General features: G+C 45.1%; 1 protein-coding gene across 1 annotated transcript; it reads left to right on the top strand.

The window, feature by feature from the left end:
* The first annotated feature begins 257 nt into the window (after nt 1-257).
* On the top strand, nt 258-2,694 carry LOC140411320 (erythroblast NAD(P)(+)--arginine ADP-ribosyltransferase-like). The gene is made up of 3 exons (XM_072500440.1): nt 258-275; nt 1,627-1,747; nt 1,840-2,694. The coding sequence occupies exons 1-3, from the start codon at nt 258-260 to the stop codon at nt 2,688-2,690; spliced, it is 990 nt and encodes a 329-aa protein (XP_072356541.1). The 3' UTR covers nt 2,691-2,694.
* The last annotated feature ends 13,295 nt before the right edge of the window (nt 2,695-15,989 follow it).

Here is a 15,989-nt window from a genome sequence, read left to right as displayed (position 1 = left end):
CCTATGCCTTCTGATCTTATTGTCTTATTGTATTCTGGCCTTGATGAGTAAACAAGAAGGTTTTGTTCTCTTTAGAACATTGTTTCATCCTCAGCTGGATGTGGATTATGGAAGTTAAGGCAGTTGAACATGGAGAAGAAAGATTTGAGCAGATATAGAATAGTCAGCAAATACCATGAGGCCTCCTGATAGAGGAAAGAGGAGCATAGGTTCCCATTAAAAATAACAGGTAAATTAAGATATGCGGATATGAGGAGATGAGGAGTATGTTGGATGTAAGTTTATTTCAGGCATCAAAAGGGAATTGGATTACTATCTGAATGTAAGAAAGAATGCACTATGTTATGCAGAAAGATTGGGGTAGTGGTACTATGTAAACTGTACCACCAGAGGGCCAAAATAGGTATACGTCGAATAATGTCGTTATGTTCTCAGCTAATCGATGGTTCTATGATTGATTGTGTTGATACACTTATTCTATAATAGTTTATTGTATGAGAGACGCGTGGAATCCATTGCAGTTGGTACATTTACGTTCCTCCATTTGGCAAATTTATCAAATATGTGGCTGAATTGCTTTTCACCTGTTTTGTCTTTTTTTTCTAATGTCACCGCCATGATGTCACTTACCGGAGTTAATGGAAATATAGATTAAATATTTAGTATTCTGTTTTTCTGCCATGCCCGCCGTTGACTGATGTTGGAGGTACTTTTTCGTGTTAGCATTACGTTCACTTATCTTGTGTTATTCATTTCTGGGTGCAGATATTTTGTTATCAATTTTATTTTATTTTATATTCCATTGATAAAAAAAGTTTATGTGGTGAACACATGGACGTATTTCCCTAATTAATAGAGTTCAGAACACGTGAAGGCAAGGACAAAATCAAAGCTGGCCTGCTCAAGCGTGATGTGGTGAAAGCTCCAATAACCTTTAAAGCGTCAAACATTTCCTGCCCCACACTTTACATTTACAATAAGGGGAACAGAATGAATGGTTCTGAGGCGGAAGTGCAAATGGAAGTTTTAGTGGCAACGCGAGTTAATCCAAGCGGGACTTTCTCCCTTGTTGGACGTTTCGCTGTAAACTTCTGATTACTAACCTGGCATGAATTATCTCTATCTTATTGTGCCGGTGTATTGTACTGTTACCAGTTTTCGCAGGCCAACCACAGCTCTGGGGAGATACATTTGTAATTCCCTCTTCCACGTGAACCTGAAACAGATATCTTGTCGAACCAGACAGAACCTGCATTCGTATAATTTATTTTTAAACGCTCGTGACTTCTAAAATGTTTCTTCTCAAGTGTTGCCATTTTTAGAATGTAAGTCACATGTTGAGCTCCCTAAGTACCTGCTAACAGCTACGCAGTGACGTCCAGTTAATATTAGTTAGATGTATATTGATTGATGAATACAAGTTTTTCAAGAGATCACTCACTTAAAATATAAGAAGGTAAATATCTGCGTTCCCCCCGTTAGGGTAAATCATATCCAAATTACGCGATGACATAAATGTGTAATTTCTTGGACTCATGGTTCCAGGCCTGAGAGCAAGATATTTAATTTCGGCATAATCGGAGCTGCTGGGCATTGTACTTGGACGCTGTATTATTTGCCCTGCAGCTAGTATTGTGTTGGGACGGTATTCGGACACTAGAACAGCCACGCTTCGGATCTGAACATATCATTCCGACTTTGCATTGTACGTTACTGCTTTACATTGATGCCCACGTCCTTTCCGCTGGTATGTTAGTGGACTCTGTAAGGTAGCTTAGCGACACGATACATTTACTGACATCGTCATAAATTAACACAGAAATCCGGTTTGTTTCACAGAATCGAGCACTCCAGCTTCGAAACCTGTCGACAGATATATCAAATTGGACATGGCCGGCAACTCTGCCGCTTACATATTCACTCAGACACCTGCGGCTGACCAGGCGGCGATCGATTTCATCAGGGAAGAATGGGCTGAAAGAAAACAGTTCCTCCAAGCGTGGGAGAATGCTAACAAAGGTTTGAAGCGCGGCGTGACCGCTCCAGCCGCATTGAGAAGAGAGCACCTGCTGGCCATTCACGCTTACACACAGGAATCTGCATTGTACCGCGAGTTCAATGAAGCAGTCAGGCAGTACGGCACGAGCGAGGCCAGCTATCATGAAAACTTTCACTTCAAAAGTTTCCATTACCTTCTCTCTATCGCCCTGGAAACGTTAAAGAGTAACGTTCACAACACATTCAGGGGTGTTCCCTTGCTATTACACGCAAGGGAGGGAGAAGCTGTCCGACTGGGTCAATTTTCATCGACTTCATTCGATCGGCTAGTCGCGAAAGCATTTTTGCAGGAAAATTCAACGGGCAACACATTGTTTGAAATAGAGACCAAATTGGGGGTTCCAGTCAGTAAATTCTCGGCTACGTACTTTGAAAACGAGGTACTCATACCTCCCATTGAGGTCTTTGAGGTCACAAAGTTGTCCCATTGGGAAAAGAAGGATGAAATCAGTTGGGTCAACATTAAACTGACATCAAAAGGGTGCCAGGGCATTGCAGTAACCGTGGATACCTCTCACGGTCAATTTAGGGTGAAAAGCGGGAATGCACCGTGCCCCGAACATTGCCGATGCTTTGTCGGTGAGAATTTCTGGAGCTTCACAGCAGAGCACAATGAATCTTATATTTTATAAAACATGCTTGCCACTTGGAATTCATAGGAGCACCTGCTACTTTATTTACGACCCTTTTGAAAACTGAAGCAGCCAACCGCCACTTGCAGCAGGGCCTGGGCACATTTCAGGTTTAAGCTGAGAAGAGGGAAATGACAGTTTGGCCACGCAAGTGCCCGGCAATAATTACCGCCTCTTCATATTTAAACGCATTATACGATTGATTCATACCCCAATATTAACATCTTGGGAGTTACCGTCATCAGAACCTGTTCTGGACTAGCCATATAAAGTCTATAGCTACAAGAGCAGGTTCGAAGCACGGAATGCTGAGGCTTATACATCAACTCCTTTCTCATCAAAGCCTGTCCATGATGCACAAGGATCAGCTCAGCAGTAGAGTGAAACACTCGCCTGTTTGAGGGAAGCTCCAACAAGACCCGAAAAGCTTGATGCCATTCAAAGAAAGCAACCGGCTTCTTTGGCTTTCCACGAGGCAGCTCCAACGTTCACTCCCCACGAACAATGGCAGCAGTCTGTACAGGCAATATGACACATTGCAGGAACTCACCAAGGTTCCTGAGACAGCAACTTGAGAAGTTTGTGTTCAACTGCCTTACTGAACCAGTTTAGCCCATAGGTGCAGATACAGTCAAAGTAACAGTGGTAGACGCAACTTCCAAATACACGACAGCTAGTATCTAGAATTTAAAAAAAGGCTGCCAATGAATAGGAGAACGACCAGCTATAGGTTTCCCTCTAAGAAGCTCAAGGTACTCACTTGAAAGTGTATTGCCGTTAATGCACTGTCACTGGGTCAACATTCTGGAACTACCTCCGTTACGTCACATACGTGTAACTGCAGCACATGGGCTGGTGGGAGCAACGCTCCCTCTCCATTGCGGGCAAAGCCCCGGTCATCAGGTGTGAGGTACTCTCGGTGCTACTGCACGTGGCGAAGGTCTGGCCCATAACCCGACCCTACGCCGCAGCAGTCACCCGAGCCATCTTCAAATTCATCTGGAGATCCAATTTGGACCGTGTCCAAAGGGACACCATGTACAAAGCTCTGGAGAAGGGAGGGCGGAACGTACCCAACGCCTCCCTCATCCTGTTGGCCACCTTTGTGTCCAGCTGCATCAAGCTGTGCGTGCACCCCCAGTATGCAAACACCAAGTGTCACTACATACTGAGGTTCTACCCGTCCCCGGTGTTACGAAGGATGGGCCTGGCCTCATTGCCGCGGAATGCTCCAAGTAGTTGGACCGTACCGTACCACCTGTCCTTCGTGGAAAAGTTTTTGAAGAAAAACACCTTTGACTACAAGGCAATGAAGCAGTGGTCAGCACGTAATGTCCTCGAGGCCCTCAGGGAAAAGGAGACCGTGGAGGACGTTGAATGGTTCTCTGAGCAGACTGCCAGAGTCATCTGGCAGAACGTCTCATCACCAGAACTTTCAAACAAGCACCAAGACCTAGCTTGGCTGGTGGTGAGAAGGGCCCTCCCTGTCAGTTTCTTCATGCACAGCCGAAGGCTCTGTGCCAATGCACGCTGCCCTCGGAGTGGCTGTGGGGGAAATGAGATGGTCACACACCTCCTTGTGGAATGTGCCTTTGCAAAGAAGGTCTGGAGAGAGATAAAGTGGTATTTGTCAAGGTTTATCCCGAACAGATCTGTGACACAGGACTCTGCGCTCTACGGACTGTTTCCAGGGACACTCACCGAGACAAATATCAACTGCTGCTGGAAGGTCATCAACTCGGTGAAAGGCGCTCTTTGGTCTGCCCGAAACTTGCTGATCTTCCAGTGCAAAGAATTGTCCTCGACTGAGTGTTGCAGACTGGCACATTCCAAGGTCCAGGACTACGTGCTGAGGGACGCACTCAAGCCTGGGGCAGCTGGCACCAAGGCACAATGGGGAAAGACCACTGTGTAGGGTCTTTCCAGCAAATGTACACCGAGGGGCGGGTAACAGTGTAAACCCCCTCGGTCTGGGCCACCAACACTCCAATGTAAAAAACAAACATGACAATGTAAATATTTAAGAAGGAATTGTAATGTAAAGAGTGATATGTGTATAATATCATCAAAATTGAATGGAAGAAAGTCAAGGCAATGTGTAACTCTGACGGAAATGTACAGTCAATACAATTCGAAATGCTCTGTAATGCTTATGATAAATTTTATGAATAAAGTATATATTTTTTGAATTTAAAAAAAACAGGGGCTGCAGTAAGGCTGTTGGACACCAACCATTCAAGGGAAACCAGGGTTGGGCAATAGAAAATGCTGTCCGATATACAATAAAAATGATGGCCTAGCCAGCAGCAGATACATCCTCCAAAATATGTATTTTTTAAAAAGTCGTGCGTGCTTATTAATTGATTTTACACGTTTCAATGGATAACATCGGCTTGATATTTGACCTTGTACATTTGATAATTGCCATTTCATAGATTATCATCGTTCGGCCCATCGAGTCTGCACCGGCTCTTGGAAAGAGCACCCTACCCAAGGTCAACACCCCCACCTATTCCCATAACCCAGTAACCCCTCCCAACACTAAGGGCAATTTTGGACACTAAGGGCAATTTTGGACACTATGGGCAATTTAGCATGGCCAATCCACCTAACCCGCACATCTTTGGACTGTGGGAGGAAACCGGAGCACCCGGAGGAAACCCACGCACACACGGGGAGGATGTGCAGACTCCGCACAGACAGTGACCCAAGCCGGAATCGAACCTGGGACCCTGGAGCTGTGAAGCATTTGTGCTAACCACCATGCTACCGTGCTGCCCCATTTGATGGCTTTATAACTGATTATTCACGTCAGGTAAGTGTGATTGCGTGTCTTATATTGGGTAATACAAGGGTGATAATGCAGTGTACACGAATGATAATTCACATTTCATACTTGTTAATTGGGCACACACGATTGATAAGTAATATATGCCTGAGAATTAGAAACATCAATTTTATCGTTGGTAGGGTGTACCATAAAAGGCAGGATTGTTAATTGAACGTGTATGTTTGCAACTGATTGTAAACATCTGTTTATTATTTGGACATTTTCTTAGTCTATGATTAATAATACAAGGTTGACATTTTCTGGTATATCATGACTAACTGGCTGTATTTACCTGATTACCAAAGATATATGATATGTTTTTAAAAACATATTTTGATTCTAATTTCGAAAATTTTTAATACGAAACATAAAAAATGCAGATTAGCAATTAAACAGAAAGCACCACCTCCCCAACCCCCGGGATCCCTTGCAACAGTAAATCTTAGTTGCTAATCCCGCCCACCACCACACTCACACTATCTCCCCTCCCAACCGCTAACAGTGACCAGCTCTTTAAAGTACATTACAAATGGCTTCCAGCTACGTTAACACTCTTCCACGGACACTCTCACGCAAGCTTAACCTTCTCGGGGTGCAAAAACTCAATCCAGTTAGCCAGCCACGCCGAACTACTTGGCAGTGTAGTCAACCTCCAGCTCATGAGGATCCTGCTCCCTGCTATAACTGAGGTAAAGCCGAGGTCGTCTGTCCCTGCACCCGTCCAGAGTTCATGCACAAGCAAAATCCCAGAAATCGCAATCTATTGGAAGACTCAAACCCATGTTCAGAATTGTAGACATTAATCTCAAGAAAGGACATCCAGACCTGCACCAGATTGTAACATGATTAGAACATGTGCGTATAACGTGCTGGGCTCCCCAAATACCGATCACATCTATCATACATTCCTTCAAAAAAAACCGACTAATTCTAGCCTTCGTGCAGTTTTCCCGAAACACCGCTTTCAGCGTCACACACTACGAGGTCGAGGTCACTCTCCTCAGCACCTCACAAGAAATTTCTCCTCCAAGATCGGTCCCAGCTTCTCCGCCCACTTTGCCTTCATACACCCACAGCGCACGTCTCATCTCCCAGCATCCGCTGGGACATACACGACGTGTTGGTCCCCTCTGAACTTGAGCATGATGACATCCTCTCGAGAAAGTAGATAGCTGCTCCGCTGGAATACTTGAAAAATACTATTTGGCCCAGCTGCACAACTGGACATACCTGTTTCCATCAGCGTCACCAAGACCATATTTTTATTTCAGCTCCCCCTTCTGAAAATAACTTCCCACTTTCTCTAATCCTTGATCCTTTCATTCCCTAAATTTCACATCGGACCGAGCAGGTTCGAATTAGTAGCTCACAGAAAAGTGGTTCAGCCATAGTCAGCCCTCAAATTAAAATGTTGACAGAGTTTCCTCCAATTTTGTAACGTGTCCACTACTACCGAGACAGATGAGTGTTTCTTTGGTACCACCTGTAACGGAACTGTTACCAACGTCACTCGGTTTGCTCCCCTCACAGATCTGCTTCCACCCGCACCCACATCTCATCCGATTCTCCGAACCACCCTAACAGCGTTTGAGCATTAACCCCCCTCCCGCAGTAATAGTATTGGAAGTTTGGAAAGGCTAAGCCAATTAATTGTCTCTCCCTCTCGAGCAACGTCTTTCTGAGCCTCGGGCATTTAACCAGCCAAGTAAAACCAATCACCAGTCGATCAATGTCTCCGTCAAGAAGCGTTGGGCAAGAATATTGGAAGGCACTGGACGAAATATAAAAATGTCGGCAAGATATTCACCTTTGCCGATTGCTCTCGCCCCGCTCGGGATAATGGGCGTCCGTCGCATCTTTGCAGGTCCGCTTCGAGATTTGCCACCAGGTTGGTATAATTCAAGATTTGCACTTTACCCCAGCCCCTTGTTTTTTTAAATAAACTTAGGCTACCTAATTATTTTTCCAATTAAGGGGCAATTTAGCGTGGCCAATCCACCTACTAACAAAGAACAAAGAAATGTACAGCACAGGAACAGGCCCTTCGGCCCTCCAAGCCCGTGCCGACCGACTAAACTACAATCTTCTACACTTCCTGGGTCCGTATCCCTCTATTCCCATCCTATTCATGTATTTGTCAAGATGCCCCTTAAATGTCACTTTCGTCCCTGCTTCCACCACCTCCTCCGGTAGCGAGTTCCAGGCACCCACTACCCTCTGCGTAATTTGTACATTTTTTTTGTGTTGTGGGGGTGAAACCCACGCAGACACGGGGAGAATGTGCAAACTCCACACGGACAGTGACCCAGAGCCGGGATCGAACCTGGGACCTCTGCGCCGTGAGGCAGCTGTGCTAACCACTAGGCCACCGTGCTGCCCTCCCCAGTCCCTTGTTAACTGGTCTCGTAAATACCAAGAACCGCGTCCAGCTAGCCGTATCGGCACTCCCCGGCTCTCTGCCTCGGTATATCAACCACAGAGTGTTCACTCTTTCCTATATTTATTTTACAGCCAGAGACGGCTCCAAAATGCTGGAAGATCCCCATAATGTTGCACATTGTCGCCTACGGATCCCTCTCAGATAAAGTTAAGTCCTCGGTGTACAACAAGAACCTGTATTGGACCCCTCCTCTAACTATTCCGCCCCAGTATTAGAGGATCTCGGGGACATGGCTAGTGGCTATATTGCCAGTGAAAACAGTAAAGAAAACATCAGACATTTCTGCCAGGTGACCTGCTAAAGACGAAAGGAGTCGGAGGTCACTTTGTTAGTGCAGGAACTGGCAAATGGGGCTGCATACAACAACCACACCCACGATACAAGGTCCTGCCAAATACATTTATTTTAATAACAGGAACAGAAAGTCCCACTCGACACGTCGAATGCTTTCTCCGTATACGAGAGATTATGATTTCCAGAAACGAAACTCCCCCAGAGTAAGTATAACAGTCATCAGCCATCTCATATTCTCCAACAACGTTTCAGCCTTTACGCCAACGTTTGAGCTAACAACTTCGCGTCTTCGTTTAACAGAGAGATTGTTCGATACAACCGGCAGTCTGATGGCCTTTGTCTTGTGACAGGAGCAGTGAAGTCAAAGAATGCCTCAGCCTCTGTGGCAAAGAACATGTCTCCAAGGAGTCCCTTAACATCCCTCACATTAGAGGGGCTCATAGATCTATGCATTTTTAATAGAATTCACAGGGACCTCGTAGGGCTGCGGTGCCTTTGCCGACTGCATCAGCTTCAGGGTTGGCTTGAACTCATCCACTCCAGCGGAGCTCAGAGGTCCTCCCGTAACTCCTTCTCCACCTTGGGAAAACGCAACGGATCCAGGAATTCCACCATATCTTTTCCATCCTGCGGAGGCTCAGACCTGCATAAGTTTTTGTAAAGTTCTTAAATACATAATGTGGGTTCTCCTGATCCGAGTCCAGCAGCCCACTCCCGCCGAGCCCCAGCCAGCACCTCAATGAGGGCAATCACACGCTCAACGTCCTCTTTCTTCAGCTGATATTCCAGGAGCCATTAGCCCCATATTCGTGCTTAGCCCCTTTATCTCGTCTGAGGTGCCATACCCCCGATCTGCAAAGAGCAGATTAAACTGTGTTTGCAGTTTTTATCCTCTCCGCTAATACGTCTTTCGGTAGACCGCCTTCAGACTTGCAGTCTACCTCCATAATAATGTCTACCAGTTTTCCCCGCTCCCTCATTGCCTCCAGCTCGACTTTGGCCTTCAAAGATAAAAAATTCCATCGAATGATAACGTTCAGCGCTTCCCGACAATCGAATAAGTAACCTCATCACTGTCATTGTTAAAAATACGTCTTTGCTCGCCCCTGCGATTCTTGCTCAGAACCATATGTCCGCCAGAAGACCCATTCCAGCCGCCACACATTTCGAGTTCCGCTGCCCACCCCCAAATCCAGGTCGACTCACTGTTGGGTGTGTTCAGAAATGGCCACCACAGAATATTCAGGTTTCTTCGCCCCTGGTTCTATCGCTTGGTTTATGAAAAATCCCTGGAAAATATATTGGATTTGTGTGTTGTCGCGTGTACCGAGGTACCGTGAAAAGTATTTTTCTGCGAACAGCTCAAATAGATCATTAAGTACATGAAAATAAAAATAAACTACATAGGAGGGCAACACAAGGTGCACAATGTAAATACATAGAAACCGGCATCGGGTGAAGCACACAAGACTGTAGTATTAATCAGGTCAGTCCATAAGAGGGTCGTTTAGCATTCTGATAACAACGGGGAAGAAGCTGTTTTTGAATCTGTTCGTGCGTGTTCTCAGAATTTTGTACCTCCTGCCCGACGGAAGAAGTTGGATGAGTGAGTAAGCCGGGTGGAAGTGGTCTTTGAATATGCTGTCCACTTTCCCCATGCAAAATCAGGTGTAGATGGAGTCAACGGATGACAGGCAGGTTCGCGTGATGGGCAGGGCTGTATTCACGACCACCCCCCCCCCCTCCAGCGTATAATAAACGTAAGAATTGAACTAAGCAAATACACCCCGCATCGCCCGACGTCCCAGCAACTACTACGCCCATAAAGAAGGATAATAATACAAGTAGAACCGGGCAAACGTTCCCATTCAAGCAACTCCCCCCCAGCTCAACTCGTATCAACATGAACAATAAAACAGTTAAATAATAAAACCTCAAAAACTCAACCACCCGCCCGCATCCCTCAATCCGGGCCCAGTCCATGCTCTCTGATAAATTAAACAGCCTGCTCTGGAGATTCGAAATCGAAGTAGTTCGAATCAAAAGTGACCTTTCGCCTAGTTGGGTACAGAGCCCCAAATTGCCCTCCTCGATTGAACAACAGTCTTCAGCTGATTGAAGACTGCCTGACACTTCGCCAGTTCCGTGCAATGCCCATTTTACCATGCTAACTGATCTTCAGTGCTTTCGCACCCCATTACAGGACCCGCCCCATTCTCTGGAAACTATGATACCGAATCATTACCGCTCCAGGTGATGGCTCATGAGTTCGCGTTTTCTGCTCAAGTCCCTGTGTGCCCTGTCCAGCTCCGGTGCAACAAATAACTCACTGGCACTCATCAACTGGGAGAACTTTGCAGCGAAGTATTCGATCGCCTTTGAACCTTTGAACCAGCCTCAGATTAATGGTCCTGTACCCATTGTGCATAGAGTTCAGTTTCAGAGTTGAGGCCCGTATTCCTGTCCACAACGATCGCCATTTCAGACTCCAAATATGCAAGTCTGTCCTCGTGTAGACATCAGGCCTCCTGCACGCCTTTCAACTTCTCCACCTGCTCGCCCACCACGTTAGTTCTTCTGTTCAGTCGCTCCCCGGCTGGGCCCAAAGCTTCCTTCAACGTTGTTATAAATTAAACCTTTAATGACTGGCCATACTTCTGAAAACGTTCATTCCTCCCTACCAAATTAATGTTCTTACTGCCAACCCCGCGAGGGAGATGGACATGGCTGATTCCCCCACCATCTTTCTGAGTCGTTGCTAGGGCTGTACACTTGCAATTTCACCCCTCCATCCCTCTTCGGCTTGATTATTGTTTATTAATAATGCACATTTTAGGATATGTATAACTCAATTGATGATTGTCAATGCAAGCGTGTTAAAGGCAATCGATTGTGCACTGATAATCATGGATCACACCATTTATCGGCGCTGTAATTTGCCATTCCTCACGCTGACTTTATTTACGAGGTTATCCTGACTTGGAATATCGGTACGTGAGGGTGTTTAGTTTTACTTTTGAGGAGTTTTAAGGAACTTTAGAGCGACGAATGAAGTAAAAATCCGCATAAGAATATCCAGCCTTGTGTTCTTGTATCAATAATTGAACACTAGTTATTAAATGAAAGAAAATACATACATATATTCGAAGAGGCCAATAGCACTCCAGGACAATGAAGTACATGAATTACTAAACACATGCATAATTTATGTAAAAAGTATCCATTGTTCAACATTTTATCTACGATCTCTTAACACGTTCAGACTCCCCGTTTTCGCAAACAACATACACATTAAGGAAATTCATCAGTTAGTTACAGCTTACGGTTACCACACAATACAGGTCTGACAGTTAAGTATGGTAAACATCTTCTCCTTGTACAACGAAGACATTTAAAATCCCTTTACGAAGGTTTCTATACAGCCATGGCTCCATGACTTAGATACCTTTCTGCTAGAGTGGGGATTGCCTTCACAGGCTGTTACATACAAACTCGCCTTTCTGGTTATTACATATGACCATAAGACACAGGAGCATAATTAGGCCACCCGGCCCATCGACTCTGCTCAGTCATTCAATCATGGAGGAAGTTTATCTCATCCCAATTCACCTGCTTTTTCCCCATAATCCCTGATCCCCTTATTAATCAAGAACGTATCTATGTTTGTCTTAAAAACACTCTAATTTGGCCTCCACAGCCTTCTGCGGCAAAGCGATCTATAGATTCACCACCCTTTGGCTGGCATAATTACTCCTCATCTCTGTTTTAAAGGATCGTCTCATCAGTCTGAGATTGTGCCCTCTGGTTCTAGTGGTTCCTACGAGTGGAAATATTCTTTACACACCCTCTCTATCCAGGTCTCACAGTATCCTGTAAGTCTCAAAATCACCCCCCCCCCCCCTCGTCCTCCTAAACTCCAACGAGTACAGACCCAGTGTCCTCAATCGTTCCTCATACAAAAGCTCGTCATTCCAAGGAGCATTTCTCTGGGCTCTTTCCAAGGCTAGCACATCCTTCCTTAGATACGGGGCACAAAACAGCTCACAATAATCCGAAAGGGCTTCTCGTCAGAGCCTTCTACAGCCTCAGAAGTCCATCCCTGCTCTTGTACTCTAGCCGTCTCGACATGAAAGATAACAGTGCATTTGCCTTCTCAGCTGATGATTGAACCTGCACGCTAACCTTAATGGAATGTTGAACATGGACTCCCAATTCCATTTTTGTTTCTGATTCCGAACCATGTCCCCATTTAAAGAACAATCGATAACTTCATTCCTCCTTCCAAAGTGGATAATCGCACACTTGTCCACATTGTATTCCGTCTGCCACTTATTTATCCACTCTCCTAGCCTGTCCAATCCTTCTACAGCCCCCTATTCATCAATACTGCCTGTCCCTCTACATATAGTTGTATCATCTGCAAACGTACCAACAGTGCCACAAGTTCCATCTTCTAAATAGTTAATGTACATTGTGAAAAGTTGTAGTCCGAATCCTGATACACGCCACAACTCACTGGCTGCTATTCTGAAAAAGACTTGTTTATCCCCACTCTCTGTCTTCTGCCAGTAAGCCGATGCTCTATCCATGCTAGGATCTTACCCTTAACAGCATGGGCTCTTAACAGATTCAGCAGTCTCCTATTCAGCACCTTGTCAAAGGCCATCCGGAAATCTAAATACATCATGCCCATTGGTTCTCCTTTGTCTCACGCCCTCAAAGGTAACCCTCAAAGACCTGTAACAGATTTGTCACTCATGACCTCCCCTTGTGGAAGCCGCGCTGAATCAGACTTATTTTATCATGCACTTGCAAGTACTCCACGATGTAATCTTTAATGATGCACTCTTAAATATTGCAATGACAGAAATCAAGCTCACCGGCCTATAATCTCCCATCTTCTGCCTTTCGTCCTTCTTGATCAGCGGTGTTACATTCGCTACCTCCCAATCCTCGTGGACACTCCTTTCATACAGGTGATTAATCCACATTCAGACCTATCAGTTTCCTCAGAACCTTCTCCTCAGTGATGGCCACTACACTCACCTGTGCCCTTGATTCTCCTCGAGCACTGGCATTCCACTAGTGTCTTCCACCGCGAAGACTGATGCAAAGTAACTATTCAGTTGTTCTGCCATTTCTTTATGTTAACCACTGCACCATCGCACCACCCTTCGAACGTATTTAAGAAATGACTGCTTCTTGTATGTTAAGAACGTCACGTATGTTACATGAGAGGCGATCCCATAAAGGAGACTTACAACAGCAGCTCTTCGTGGTGTATATTTGAAATTTGGTATACTGTGAGAACAATCTGGCAACCAGGGAGGAATAGTTCTGACGTTATGTGATAAATTAGTGAAGAATCTTTATTAATTAAAAAAACCACGATAAAAGGGATTATATTACATATACTTGATTAAACAGATGGCGAGGCACTCAGTGACTTGGCTCCACAGCCTTCTGCGGCAAAGAGTTCCACAGATTCACCACCCACTGGCTGAAGACATTGCTCCTCATCTCTGTTTTAAAGGATCTCAAACCCCCTCCCCCGCCCACCCAACCAGCCACCCACCAACCCAAAGATGTGCAGAGTAGGTGGATTGGTCACGCTAAATTGTCCCATAATTGGATACTCTAAATTTGTTGTAAAAATCTTCAATACATACTCGAAATCGTTTCACCAATCTTAGTGCAAAGTAACATGTTTGGCAACATAACGTGAGAGCGGCAAAAATTAATTTACATTTGTTTTGATTAAACAATTCAAATGAAGCGTTTTCAATTATTATTTGAAACAATTACCATTTGTTGAACACTGGAAGTCATGCTAAATGATTATTGTCAGCTGATACAGAAATCAAGCTCAATTTATGAATCATGATACAGTTCTCATAAGTTCTGACCAGCGGCAAAATAATGGCATGTGAGTGATAGGAAGAGGAGCAAATATTTGAGACCGGGGAACATCTATCATCCGTGTGGCCGATGCACACGCGTATGAAATGATAATGAATACCAATTAATGAGCTGGCACGGCATTAACATGCATGCCCAGTAAGAGGTAAGAACAGCGAATGATTCACACAAAGATTCAGAAATGACATAAGACCATAAGACAATAAGAAATAGGAGCAGAATTAGGTCACTCGGCCCATCGAGTCTGTACCACCATTTATTCATAGTAGTTTTTTTTCTCATCCCGCTTCTCGTGTTTTCTCCCTATAACTCCTGATCCCCTTATTAATCAAAACCCTGTCTATCTCTGTCTTAAAAACACTCAGCGATTTGGCCTCCACAGTCGCCTAGCTGCAAGACTAGCAACAACAGATTGGTTCTGCAACTGGATGTGGTTGTTAGTAGCTACTACTGTGTCTCTTTATCCAGTTATTGTGATATGGAAATGCGGTACTCTTTGATTTAACCCAATCTGTGGATCCGGCTTTTAGCTCTGGCTGCTGTGATACCCCGAATATTGCCACATTTGGGCATGGCTTCACCCTCACCCCCATAGCCATGGACATTGACTCGGATAATGCTGTCCAGAACCCAGCACGTTTACTGCATGCCCACAACATGTTGCTGTGGTTGACCGGGCCCCTCTGGTACAGTTAAAACTTATCCTCCACGTCCTACTCTCTGTTTCCGGAGTAAATGTTTAATTTGTAAGTGTCTCATTTCCTGTCCGTGTCAGAAATTCTTATTTCAGCGTTAGTTCGTTCAGTGTCGCTCTTTTCCCGACGTAGACATCCCTAAATAGCGTTCCCCCGTCCGGTCTCCATTTTTAAAAACTTGTGTCTGGCATGGCTGGTGGTTACCGAAGATGGGGGACATCCCGGTCAACCAGAAATGTTGTCCTGGCTGGCCCCACTTTTTCATTGTGGCCATTACCACTTAGCTGGATGTGTATTTTGCCGTGGAGGATGGGAGTGCTGCCGTCACCAGGACCGGAGGGTCGCTCCCTTGCAAGAGGCTTCCTTCCTCTGTACCTACTCTGAGTTGTGCTCGTGCACCCATCCACTCACTCTTTCCGCTGTTGCTGCCCAATGATAATATTACAGGTTTGACTGTGCCGGGCCTCCCTTAATTGACCTCCTTTACACTGTTGATTTGTGGACGCATGGTCCCCCCCCCCCCCCACGCCCCCAATACATACACAAACACAAACTCCACAATTAATCTATCTAAGATCCGGAAGAAGGCCTTGGAGAGGACGATTGGTATGGACCTAAACAGGAAGAGGAACCTCTGCAGAACGTTCATTTTGATCGTCTGCACTCTCCCTCGGAGAGTGGTAGTGCGCCCCACCTCTGCCGGTCCTTTTTGACTTCCTTCACAACTTCCATTTTTGCCTCAGTGTCCCGTCTCTGGCTATTTGGATCACCATTTATCGGAATCTGTTTTGCGATATTTTGAATGGGAGGACTACAAACAGTCCATTCAACCAAATGCCCTACATTAAACAGTTCATTTAAACAGTGCCCAACAGCAAACAGTCTATTTATACAGTGCCCTACAGTAAACATTCTAATTAAACAGTGTAATACAGGAAACGGCGTCTATTAAAACAGTGGCCTACAGTAAAAAAGTCTATTTAAACAGTGCCCTACAGTAAATAGTTTATTTAAACTGTGTCATACAGCAAACAGTCTATTTCAATAATGCCCTATGCAAACAGTCCAATTAAACTCTCCTTCAGTAAACAGTCTATTTGCACAACGCCCAAAAGTATAGT

The sequence above is a fragment of the Scyliorhinus torazame genome, chromosome 4, assembly GCF_047496885.1.
Source record: "Scyliorhinus torazame isolate Kashiwa2021f chromosome 4, sScyTor2.1, whole genome shotgun sequence".
NCBI lineage: Eukaryota > Metazoa > Chordata > Chondrichthyes > Carcharhiniformes > Scyliorhinidae > Scyliorhinus > Scyliorhinus torazame.
Note: the sequence above shows the minus strand (reverse complement) of the source record. Positions and strands in the feature narration are given on the sequence as shown.

Bases quoted from the DNA above. Each gene is read 5' to 3' on its own strand.
- LOC140411320 (XM_072500440.1), top strand. The intron at 1,748-1,839 runs GTATGTTAGTGG...TTTGTTTCACAG, and splicing joins TGCCCACGTCCTTTCCGCTG to AATCGAGCACTCCAGCTTCG.